Here is a 13,222-nt window from a genome sequence, read left to right on the forward strand (position 1 = left end):
CTTTGCAATTCATCTGATCACTCTTCATAACATTCTGGAGTATATGCAAATTACCATAATACAAACTGAGGCAGCAGACTTTGTGAAATTTTATATTTGTCATTCTCAAAAATGTTGGCCACGACTGTAGACCTAAATCAGCATGTTCTCTGTGCAACAGTACCTTCTAATTCAAAGACGAATACAAGAAGCATTAATGTTAGCTACATGAAATAGCTAAGAGAAAACAGACAATGTAGCGAAAGATTATAGGGTCCCCTACGAAACAAGTATCAACACTTTGGTTCCTGCCCTAAGTGTTTGTTTTAGGATCCAATCACAGTAACTCCTCCCTGGCATTTTAATTTGTTTGTCAAACAACACTATTCAATGTGCCCACTATCATATTCTAACTAGAATAATCATATTATTATCATTATATTGCAAAAAATCACTGAAGCTGGAGTCTTATCTCCCTCTCTACCTTTAGGCATCTGCTGTTAGTGCAGCTTACCTATCACTGTACCTGTACACAGCCAATCTGTAAATGCCCAACTACCTCATCCTCATATTATTACTTACCCTCTTGCTCTTTTGCACCCCAGTATTTCTACTTGCACATCATCATCTGCACATCTATCACTCCAGTGTTAATGCTAAATTGTAATTATTTCGCCTCTATGGTCTATTTATTGTCTTACCTCCCTACTCTTCTACATTTGCACACTACTTTTTTGTGTGTTATTGATTGTACATTTGTTTATGTGTAACTCTGTTGTTTTTGTCGCACTGCTTTGCTTTATCTTGGTCAGGGTCGCAGTTGTAAATGAGAACTTGTTCTCAACTGGCCTACCTGGTTAAATAAAGGTGTTCTCAACTGGCCTACCTGGTTAAATAAAGGTGAACGTGAACAGTATAAACCAATCAGAATGGAGAAAGACCCATTTGAAATGACTTCATGCACATTTGAAGTCGGAAGTTTACACCTTAGCCAAAAACATTTTAATTAAATTTTTCACAATTCCTGACATTTAATGTAAAAATTCCCTGTCTTAGGTCAGTTAGGATCACCACTTTATTTTAAGAATGTGAAATGTCAGAATAATAGTAGAGAGAGTGATTTATTTCAGTTTTTATTTCTTTCATCACATTCCCAGTGGGTCAGAAGTTCACATACACTCAATTAGTATTTTATAGCATTGCCTTTAAATTGTTTAACTTGGGTCAAATGTTTCGGGTAGCCTTCCACAAGCTTCCCACAATAAGTTGGGTGAATTTTGGCCCATTCCTCCTGACAGAGCTGGTGTAACTGAGTCCGGTTTGTAGGCCTCCTTGCTCGCATTTTTTTTTTTTTTAGTTCTGCCCACACATTTTATATAGGAGTGAAGTCGGGGCTTTGTGATGGCCACTCCAATACCTTGACTTTGTTGTCCTTAAACCATTTTGCCACAACTTTGGAATTATGTTGGTCATTTGGACATCTTGGCCATGTTCTGTTATAATCTCCACCTGGCACAGCCAGAAGAGGACTGGCCACCCCTTATAGCCTGGTACCTCCTCTAGGTTTCTTCCTAGGTTCTGGCCTTTCTAGGGAGTTTTTCCCTAGCCACCGTGCTTCTACACCTGCATTGCTTGCTGTTTGTGGTTTTAGGCTGGGTTTCTGTACAGCACTTTGACATATCAGCTGATGTAAGAAGGGCTTTATAAATAAATTTGATTGTTTGATGGAAGACCCATTTGCGACCAAGCTTTAACTTCCTGACCGATGTCTTGAGATGTTGCTTCAATAAATCCACAGGATTTTCCTCATGACGCCATCTATTTTGTGAAGTGCACCAGTCCCTCCTGGAGCAAAGCACCCCCACAACATGATGCTGCCACCTCCGTGCATCACGTTTGGGATGGTGTTCTCCGGCTTGCAAGCCTGCCCCTTTTTCCTCCAAACATAAATATGTTAATTATGGCCAAACAGTTCTATTTTTGTTTCATCAGACTAGAGGACATTTCACCAAAAAGTACCATCTTTTTCACCATGTGCAGTTGCAAACCGTAGTCTGGATTTTTTCTGGGGGTTTTGGAGCAGTGGCTTCTTCCATGCTGAGCGTCCTTTTCAAGTTATGTTGATATAGGACTCGTTTTACTGTGGATATTGATTATTTTGTACCCATTTCCTCCGGCATCTTCACAAGATCCTTTGCTGCTGTTCTGGGATTGATTTGCACCAAAGTACGTTCATCTCTAGGAGACAGAACGCGTCTCCTTCCTGAGCGGTATGACGGCTGCGTGGTCCCATGGTGTTTATACTTCCATACTATTGTTTGTACAGATGAACGTGGTACCTTTCAGGTGTTTGGAAATTACTCCCAAGGATGAACTCAGACTTTTTATCTGAGGTCTTGGCTGATATGTTTTGATTTTCCCATGATGTCAAGCACTGAGTTTGAAGGCAGGCCTTGAAATACATCCACAGGTACACCTCCAATTGACTCAAATTATGTCAATTAGCCTATCAGAAGGGATTTTCCAAGCAGTTCAAAGGCACAGTCAACTTAGTGTATGTAAACTTCTGACCCACTGGAATTGTGATACAGTGAAATACTCTGTCTGTGAACAATTGTTGGAAACATGACTTGTGTCATGCACAAAGTAGATGTCCTAACCGACTTGCCAAAACTATAGTTTGTTAACAATACATTTGTGGAGTGGTTGAAAAACAAGTTTTAATGACTCCAACCTAAGTGTATGTAAACTTCTGACTTCACCTGTATGTGTTGCCACCCTGAGGTAATGCACTTCTTATAAAGCAAATTTAGAGATGTTATTATTTAAAAACATAAAATAGTCTTTTTTATACCTTGATATGATATTTTGGCCGTATCGCCCAGCACTAATTCACACCCCTTGACTTTTTTTCACATTTTGTTACTTTATTCAGCCTTATACTGTCCTTGGCGGCAGGTAGCCTAGTGGTTAGAGCGTTGGACTAGAAACCGAAAGGTTGCAAAATCGAATCCCCGAGCTGCTGTTCTGCCCCTGAACAAGGCAGTTAACCCACTGTTCCTAGGCCGTCATTGAAAATAATAATTTGTTCATAACTGACTTACCTAGTTAAATAAAAGTAAAATAATTACTAAAATGGATTGAAATACTCCCCCCCCCCCCATCAATCTACACACAATACCCCATAATGACATCACAATACCCCATAATGACATCACAATACCCCATAATGACAGTGACAACAGGTTTTCAGAAGAAGGAAATAACTGAAATATCACTTTGGCTGGGCCACTCAAAGACATTCCTGGAAATCCATGGAGTTTTGTGAAAGTTGCAAGTCTCGTATACATGTGTGGGAGGCAGATCGCCATGCCCTCATCTCTGATGGATGGACCAGGAGCACTACTCATTCCGCTCTCATCCTCTTGGGCCACAACAAGACCATAGAACAACCACTGTCAGTGTCCTGGAGTGTAATCATTTTGGCTACAAACCTCCCTGTTTCCTTCTGCTTGGTAATAAAAAAAATAAAAAAGTTTTCCGTAATGAATACACCCCCCCCTGGTCCAACCACAGTTGTAATTGATGTATCCACTCAACTTTTAAATATGAACACCATGTGGACCAGGGCTCTTTGCTTTCTCCACTTTGACCACAAAGAGACCACAGAACAACCGCCCAGTGTCCCTGTCCAACCACAGCCTAAGGATGTGTCCAAAATGGCACCCTATTCCCCTTTATCCCTGGTCAAAAGTAGTGCACTATAAAGAGTGTAGTATACCATTTAGGAGACGCACTGTAATTGATCCGTCTTCACTCAACTATATGTAGTTTTTTTCAAAGCTGTGTGTGTGTGTGTCCTTAGTTGTACCAGTTGTTCATTGTGTCCACATTAGAATGGTCCAACCTGATCTCACCTGCCTTCTATCCTTGAGGACATGTACTCTGTTAGAGCGGTTACTTGAATATCTTGTCAATAGAATTGATAGTCTTTGGCTTTGGTCCTGTGCGGGGCGGGCCAGTTGGCCCTGTGCGGGGCGGGCCAGTTAGCATAGCTCTGCTGCTGGCTTTTGTGTGGAGTTCGTGCCAAAAGACCGCCTTTTTATACAAATCAACTGGCAGATGACAGACAATGATGGAAATGTCTTTTTTTTTTTTTTTGAAGTTGTAACGGCCATCAAAATGTGTGAAATCCATGTATTGAAAGGGGAACGCCCTGGAAAGCCCTCCAGTCCTGGGTGGCTGTGGCCGGGTGTGCTGGGAGGTCTGGGCTTGTGTAGCAGACTTCCCCATCGCTTGTTTGCTAATTCTCAGAAGAATTGGACCAGGTTCTCTACATGGCTCTGAATGGGCTTCAGTTGAACCAGGAATATGCATCTATTATATAGCCAAAGGTTGGGGTTTCCTTCCTTTATTTTCTCCTGCACCACCCGGGACCAGGCTGGTGGTGCTCAAGGTCTTTGTATTCCACGGAGGTCAAGGTTTATTGACTAGGCTAAGTTATCTGTTTTAATTTGGATTTATTTGATCAATTTTTGAGCTAAGCAACATGCAACTGCTATTTGCAGATTTTTGATAAGTTTGTTCACCTCTGGGGTATTATGTTCCATTTTCAAATTAACATAATTTTTATTTATCTGAAAACTGATTGAAACAGGGAGGTACTATTTCTTGTTGAATAAGAAATGGTTGTTTTCGTATCTTGAGGCATTGTCTGTGTTCCTGATAGGATCATAATTCTAACATAACATTTGTTGCCAAGCATTTCAGAGTTTTGAGGAATCAAAGTCTCAACAAGAGTTCAAGTCTGTTTTTAATAGTGCCATATTTGGGCTTCATGCTGTTCAGGTCTGAAATATTTGACGGATGCCAGTTATATTTAAAAACTTTTTTTGTTCTTGCACAAAGTGATTCCTTTTTCGCAAGTAGATAACTTGAAAACACACTTTACTGAAATAGTTATTTCCAGTCTGCAGCCAAGACTAAAGTGTTTAGTCGGCTAGCTCACCTAGCCTAATCTCCCAATGGAGAATACAGGAAGCACTCATCCAGTCACACAGTTTAACTCTGTCTCCCGGAGGGAGTATCCTCGTCCGCAGGTCCTCAAAGCGTTCTCCTTTGTGACCCACTAATTGAGGTGTCTGACGTCGCGTCGCAACCATAAGAGTTGAGTGGTGGGGGGGGGGGGGGACTCTGCCGACCAAAGAATACGAAAAAAATATTATTTTAATAAATACCCATTACTTCAAAACATCAAACTTTAGTAAAAATCATGTTTTTTTTTCAGGAAATGTGATGATATTTGGATTAAACCAGATCATAGTATGAAAAATGATTGTTACTTCTTTATTGATGAAGTTTGGTCATAAAGTTACTGGTCCCCCTCCCCCATGTAAAAAAAAACAACATAAAAATTCCAAACTATTTTATGACATTTGTTTCATTAGTCCATTGTTGACATAGTCCCAAAATGTTTTCCTTGGCAGAAATCTATGTCCAACAATGGACTAATGAAACAAATGTCATAAAATAGTTTAGAATTTTTATTTTTCTGTATTTATTTTTTAACATGGGGAGGGGACCAGTAACTTTATGACCAAACTTCATCAATGAAGTAACAGAAAATCACCAAATTAGCTTTAAGATTTTACTGCAACACTGCTCACTGCATCCAGGTTTCTTAATATTCTCCAAAAATATTATGGGTGATTTATTTTAGTCAGTCAAAAGGCAATTTTACATGGGAATCAGAATGATCGTTTGGGACTTTTTAAAGATGTGAATATGAGCTGTGGTTGCCAATTTTAGGGAATTGACTTGACTGTATGATGTAATTATTTGTATCAATGGACAAAAATCTCTATCTCTTCCCCCCATCTCTCTTTTCCCCCCCATCTCTCTTTTCCCCCCATCTCTCTTTTCCCCCCATCTCTCTTTTCCCCCCCATCTCTCTTTTCCCCCCCCATCTCTCTTTTCCCCCCCCATCTCTCTTTCCCCCCCATCTCTCTTTTCCCCCCATCTCTCTTTCCCCCCATCTCTCTTTCCCCCCATCTCTCTTTCCCCCCATCTCTCTTTTCCCCCCCATCTCTTTTTCCCCCATCTCTCTTTTCCCCCATCTCTCTTTTCCCCCCATCTCTCTTTTCCCCCATCTCTCTTTTCCCCCCATCTCTCTTTCCCCCCCCATCTCTTTTTCCCCCCCATCTCTCTTCCCCCCATCTCTCTTTCCCCCATCTCTTTCCCCCCATCTCTCTTTCCCCCCCATCTCTTTTCCCCCCATCTCTCTTTCCCCCATCTCTTTTCCCCCATCTCTCTTTCCCCCCATCTCTTTCCCCCCATCTCTTTCCCCCATCTCTTTTCCCCCATCTCTCTTTCCCCCCATCTCTCTCTCTTTCTCCCCCATCTCTCTCTCTTTCTCCCCCCATCTCTCTCTCTTTCTCCCCCATCTCTCTTTCCCCCCATCTCTCTCTCTTCCCCCCCCATCTCTCTCTCTTCCCCCCATCTCTCTTTCTCCCCCATCTCTTTCTCCCCCATCTCTCTTTCTCCCCCATCTCTCTTTCTCCCCCATCTCTCTTTCTCCCCCATCTCTCTTTCTCCCCCATCTCTTTCCCCCCCATCTCTCTCTCTTTCTCCCCCATCTCTCTTTCTCCCCCCATCTCTCTTCCCCCCCCATCTCTCTTTCCCCCCATCTCTCTTTCCCCCCCATCTCTCTCTTCCCCCCCATCTCTCTTTTCTCCCCCATCTCTCTTTCTCCCCATCTCTCTTTCTCCCCCATCTCTCTTTCTCCCCCATCTCTCTTTCTCCCCCAGGTGAAATCTATGATCCTTGTTGATGTCTTGTTAAATCCACTTCAATCAGTGTAGATGAAGGGGAGGAGACGGGTTGAAGAAGGACTTTTTAAGCCTTTGAAACATGGATTGTGTGTGTTTGCCATTGAGGGTGAATAGGCAAGACAGCAGATTTAAGTCCCTTTGAACAGGGTATGGTAGTAGGTTCCAGGCGTACCAGTTTGTCAAGAACTGCAACGCTGCTGGGTTTTTCACACTCAACAGTTTCCTGTGTGGATCAAGAATGGTCCACCACCCAAAGGACATCCAGCCAACTAGACACAACTGTAGGAAGCATTGGAGTCAACATGGGCCAGCATCCCTGTGGAACGCTTTGGACACCTTGTGGAGTCAACATGGGCCAGCATCCCTGTGGAACGCTTTGGACACCTTGTGGAGTCAACATGGGCCAGCATCCCTGTGGAACGCTTTGGACACCTTGTGGAGTCAACATGGGCCAGCATCCCTGTGGAACGCTTTGGACACCTTGTAGAGTCAACATGGGCCAGCATCCCTGTGGAACGCTTTGGACACCTTGTAGAGTCCATGTCCCGACGAATTGAGTCTGTTCTGAGGGTGAAACTCAATATTAGGAAGGTGTTCTTAATGTTTTGTTCGCTCTGTTGTATTGGCACTTGCACTCGAGCCATTCGTTTTCAGATACGATGCTACTTAATGATGAGATTATCATAGACAGGACAGAAACATTGTTTGTATTTGTATGTCAACAGAATAAAAACAGTCAATATTTATTGGAAAGGAGAATCGAGCTCATCCACATTGCACTTTCACCACCCTGAAGTTCATAACTTATTTAATCTGTAGCCTCATAAACTGCATGGTTTCATGAGTCGTGGAGGGAGGGAGCAAAACTTTTCATGTGACTCCGAAGTTTACTTCGATATAATGGTTATTATAATCAATATATATATTATCGCTTTCCACCTCAATTTTCCTGTATAAATACATTTTTTTTTTTACAGAAACCAAAAGATCCCACCTTGTCGAGAGTATTTTTTGTTTTGTCGACATTTGGAAAGTTGACTGTGAAGTTTTTTTTGTTTCCATCAGGCCTCCTCATTACATTTTTTTTTTTTTAATACGTTCTTTACTCCCATATAAAAAGGTTGGCTGGTTATGGGTCCACTTGACAGAATATGTTGGAAAGAACTGTAGAATCCTGACTGGCAGTTAGCAGCCAATGGGACCAGCTCTTTCAATCACCGTCTGTGAGAGGGGAGAAAAACACACATGGGGAAATGAAGCTGCTTAATTAGTTGAATATTGGTATAAAAATGTGCATGTCACGGACTCTGTAATATGTAAACAAAATAGGAATACATCTCTTGATTTTTATTTATTTTTTAATATTTTTTTTACATCCACATTCTTTTTCAGTTGTCACAAACTTGTTGGTCAAAGTTTTTGAAAACTGCATTAGGTAACATTTTTGAAATGTTTATAACCACTAAAGTAAGCGATATATTCAGTCATCCATTTACATTATTTACGATGTAGGCCTACATTTTAATTATCCCAACCACACAGATCTTGTATATCCAAATAATTCTAGGGCTTATTAATTAGGCACCAAAAAACAGCTTGAAACCAGGAGGGACTACAGCTTGTTTGTTTTTTCTCTTGCTAAACATTTTGATACGGTTTTCACTAATGAATACAACCCTAATGCTACGGTTTTCACTAATGAATACAACCCTAATGCTACGGTTTTCACTAATGAATACAACCCTAATGCTACGGTTTTCACTAATGAATACAACCCTAATGCTACGGTTTTCACTAATGAATACAACCCTAATGCTACGGTTTTCACTAATGAATACAACCCTAATGCTACGGTTTTCACTAATGAATACAACCCTAATGCTACGGTTTTCACTAATGAATACAACCCTAATGCTACGGTTTTCACTAATGAATACAACCCTAATGCTACGGTTTTCACTAATGAATACAACCCTAATGCTACGGTTTTCACTAATGAATACAACCCTAATGCTACGGTTTTCACTAATGAATACAACCCTAATGCTACGGTTTTCACTAATGAATACAACCCTAATGCTACGGTTTTCACTAATGAATACAACCCTAATGCTACGGTTTTCACTAATGAATACAACCCTAATGCTACGGTTTTCACTAATGAATACAACCCTAATGCTACGGTTTTCACTAATGAATACAACCCGACTGCGTAGGGGTGTAACAGATCACCAAATCCAATGTTCGGTACGTATTGTGGTTTTTGTGGTCACTGTTAGGTAAATGACATGCCATTTACAATATTCGGGCATTCACAATGTTCTTGGCCATCGTCTGTTGTGACATCATTCACAATGTTCTTGGCCATCGTCTGTTGTGACATCATTCACAATGTTCTTGGCCATCGTCTGTTGTGACGTCATTCACAATGTTCTTGGCCATCGTCTGTTGTGACGTCATTCACAATGTTCTTGGCCATCGTCTGTTGTGACGTCATTCACAATGTTCTTGGCCATCGTCTGTTGTGACGTCATTCACAATGTTCTTGGCCATCGTCTGTTGTGACGTCATTCACAATGTTCTTGGCCATCGTCTGTTGTGACATCATTCACAATGTTCTTGGCCATCGTCTGTTGTGACATCATTCACAATGTTCTTGGCCATCGTCTGTTGTGACATCATTCACAATGTTCTTGGCCATCGTCTGCTGTGACGTCATTCACAATGTTCTTGGCCATCGTCTGCTGTGACGTCATTCACAATGTTCTTGGCCATCGTCTGCTGTGACGTCATTCACAATGTTCTTGGCCATCGTCTGCTGTGACGTCATTCACAATGTTCTTGGCCATCGTCTGCTGTGACGTCATTCACAATGTTCTTGGCCATCGTCTGTTGTGACATCATTCACAATGTTCTTGGCCATCGTCTGTTGTGACATCATTCACAATGTTCTTGGCCATCGTCTGTTGTGACATCATTCACAATGTTCTTGGCCATCGTCTGTTGTGACATCATTCACAATGTTCTTGGCCATCGTCTGTTGTGACATCATTCACAATGTTCTTGGCCATCGTCTGTTGTGACATCATTCACAATGTTCTTGGCCATCGTCTGTTGTGACATCATTCACAATGTTCTTGGCCATCGTCTGTTGTGACATCATTCACAATGTTCTTGGCCATCGTCTGTTGTGACATCATTCACAATGTTCTTGGCCATCGTCTGTTGTGACATCATTCACAATGTTCTTGGCCATCGTCTGTTGTGACATCATTCACAATGTTCTTGGCCATCGTCTGTTGTGACATCATTCACAATGTTCTTGGCCATCGTCTGTTGTGACATCATTCACAATGTTCTTGGCCATCGTCTGTTGTGACGTCATTCACAATGTTCTTGGCCATCGTCTGTTGTGACGTCATTCACAATGTTCTTGGCCATCGTCTGTTGTGACATCATTCACAATGTTCTTGGCCATCGTCTGTTGTGACAGGATTGTTATGGTAGCCCTCTCCAGTTTCCACTCTGCTACGTCTCTGACCATGTTGGAGATGGGAATTTACCAGTTAACAAGTGTAGTTGTGAATGATGCAAACCTTTTTTTAATGTCTTAAATCAAAACCTATCTGGGCTGCATGATGCCACTTAAGAGGACTCCCGTGATGTTTTTACATATTTACAGAAATACATGCAGGTGAATGTGTTCTAATGATCTAAAGTCACGCTGTTGCTACTTCCTGTCAACACACAGTCCAGTTCACAGTGAATGGTGGCAGGCCCTACTGCCTGTAAACACACAGTCCAGTTCATAGTGTATGATGGAAGGGTATAGCCTATTAAATAGATCACCGTAAACTATTTGTACAGATTGTCTCGGGCCTGTGTAGGGAAATGACTTATTTGCATACAGGCCTAATGTGGTGCTTATTGGCTATACTGGTCTGCAGTGTCTTCACTGTCCAAACACATGGCCCCTTTTCCGCTCTGCTAGAAACGTTTCATATCCCTTACTCAACGTTATTCCCCAAAAATTAATGAATGAAAATGTGAAAATGACCATCTCTAAGTGCTCCCTTGTCTAAACTACCTTTTTTTTTTTTTTTTTTTTTTTTTGCTTAAATGGGCGCAGTAGGGACGTTTGTAACGTTGCTTAAGGGCTTTTTCATGAGTTGCAGAAACGCACCGGGAATGGACGAAATATCTGCAGCTATAAACCGTAGCCTACCTATCGATCTCTTGTCATTTCTCTGTCCCGGTAAGAATCTGCTGCCAAGGGCTGCTTGAATGCAGACCAGAGATGATGTTGTGAGTTTACTTTCCGTTTCCGTCCGGTATACTGTGTTGATGCCGGTGTAAATGTTGAGCGTGGCGACATCATGTTTTATCCACAACTCTCTGTCCGTTGCCGTTGGGAAGGCAAAATGTTCCCAATCCTGGTTTATCCAACCCCACCACTCTCCATCGTATAGAACGAGCTCCCAGCTGCACCTGACAAAAGGACATTTTGAAATGCAACAATTTTAAGATTTGAATTTTGATTACAACGTACGCATAGGCTCCAGTTTTAACGGAATAGCATGAAATGATTTATCAGCTCACATTTACTTAAGGCATTTTTTATGTATTCATTGGTTTCCATGAATAATATTTACCGTTACATCCCCTACTAATGCGTGTGTTTGTGGTTCTCACCCTCAGGACATCTCCACTCTGACCGGGGTTCCCGACGAACACATAAAGACCCGCAAGGTGCACATCTTTGTGCCGGCCCGCACGGCTATGCAGTCAGGAGGCCACGGAACCAAGAAGTGGAAGATTGACTTCGACACCCGGGAACGCTGGGAAAATCCTCTGATGGGATGGGCCTCCACGTAAGACAACACAGACACATATTAAATACCTGTTTCCAGTCAGAACCCTAACCCCAAAAAAACGTCACTGGGTGGTGATATGTGATTTTATTTTATTTATTAAAAAAATAATAATTTTGTGAGAAAATCTGGCTGAAATGTTGTTTACGTTCAAGCTAGTTTTAAATGATTATGTTATCGCATGGCTTTCTATTTGTTCTCTCAGGGCTGATCCCATGTCCAACGTGAACCTCACATTCACCTCCAAGGATGACGCTGTCGCATTCGCAGAGAAAAACGGTAAACATCACACACTGTTAAATCCCAAAGATCCCTCTTCCGACCTTCCGCTGGTCGTTGGTTGAGGGTGACGCTGATACACTTAACTCAAGGACACGTGTTTTGTTTATCATAGCAGGATAGAGATTAGTGCGGTTCTGTCTATACACAGCTTTCTGACGACACGTGTTTATGCCTCCCACTTTAAAAAAAAAAATGTAAAAAAAATAGTGAATGGGAATTGATCCAAGACGAATACACAAGCTGTTCTTGGCCCCCGTGACTTCATTTCATTCATCTGGGCTGTTTATTATCTCAGGTTGGAGCTACGACATCACAGAGAAGATGGAGAAGAAGCCCAGAGCGAAGTCGTACGGAGCCAACTTCTCCTGGGACAAAAGGACTAGGAGGTCTGCTAAGTAACCTGGACTGTTCTGACCCTGGTCTGAAGACACACACCTGTTGTTGCTTGTACCATAATACTCTACTTGATTAAATAATACATGGATATTTATGTGTTCAAAACGATTTTCTGTCCTGTTTTAGTATTGCAAGTATTACGTTTGTTTGTCTACTTTTATGTTTGTTGCTGTAATTTAAGACAACAACAACAACAACAAAAAAGCTAAAATCCTGAAATTGCTTGCAGCCCGGGAGAGCTATTTGTTAGGAATTAATGAGCTCCAAGTTTAACTTCCCGTTTTGACAAATTACAGTTGGACTAAATTCTATTGTAGTGGGATTGTGTTGTAATCGTCACAATTTCAACAACAGCCAAATGAATGAATGTTTACACACGAGTCCCATCTTGGATTTGAAACCATCACCACCACACTCCATTTCAAATAAGACATTGTCTCCCAGGTTCAGGCAATACCTATTATCTGTTGGGCCATCCCTCTATCAGACCACCAATACACTATTTAAATCGAGTTGGAAGACCTCATCAGAAACCTGAAGGAATCCAACTCATCGCCTCAGTAGGGCTTCTCTGAACAACCAGGGAAAACTCATCCCATCACCTCAGTAGGGTTTCTCTAGACAACCAGGGAAAACTCATCCCATCACCTCAGTAGGGTTTCTCTAGACAACCAGGGAAAACTCATCCCATTACCTCAGTAGGGTTTCTCTAGACAACCAGGGAAAACTCATCCCATTACCTCAGTAGGGTTTCTCTAGACAACCAGGGAAAACTCATCCCATTACCTCAGTAGGGTTTCTCTAGACAACCAGGGAAAACTCATCCCATCACCTCAGTAGGGTTTCTCTAGACAACCAGGGAAA

General features: G+C 41.8%; 1 protein-coding gene across 1 annotated transcript in view; it reads left to right on the forward strand.

The window, feature by feature from the left end:
- ndufs4 (NADH:ubiquinone oxidoreductase subunit S4) overlaps positions 1-12,466 on the forward strand; it is a 40,222-nt gene extending 27,756 nt beyond the window's left edge. Inside the window, exons 3-5 of the mRNA XM_064936576.1 lie at positions 11,508-11,680; positions 11,886-11,959; positions 12,258-12,466. Coding sequence (XP_064792648.1) covers positions 11,508-11,680; positions 11,886-11,959; positions 12,258-12,361 — 351 coding nt within the window. The 3' untranslated portion in view covers positions 12,362-12,466. The remainder of the gene's footprint in view (positions 1-11,507; positions 11,681-11,885; positions 11,960-12,257) is intronic.
- Positions 12,467-13,222: the final 756 nt, after the last annotated feature.

Source organism: Oncorhynchus masou, chromosome 25 (assembly GCF_036934945.1).
Source record: "Oncorhynchus masou masou isolate Uvic2021 chromosome 25, UVic_Omas_1.1, whole genome shotgun sequence".
Classification (NCBI taxonomy): domain Eukaryota; kingdom Metazoa; phylum Chordata; class Actinopteri; order Salmoniformes; family Salmonidae; genus Oncorhynchus; species Oncorhynchus masou.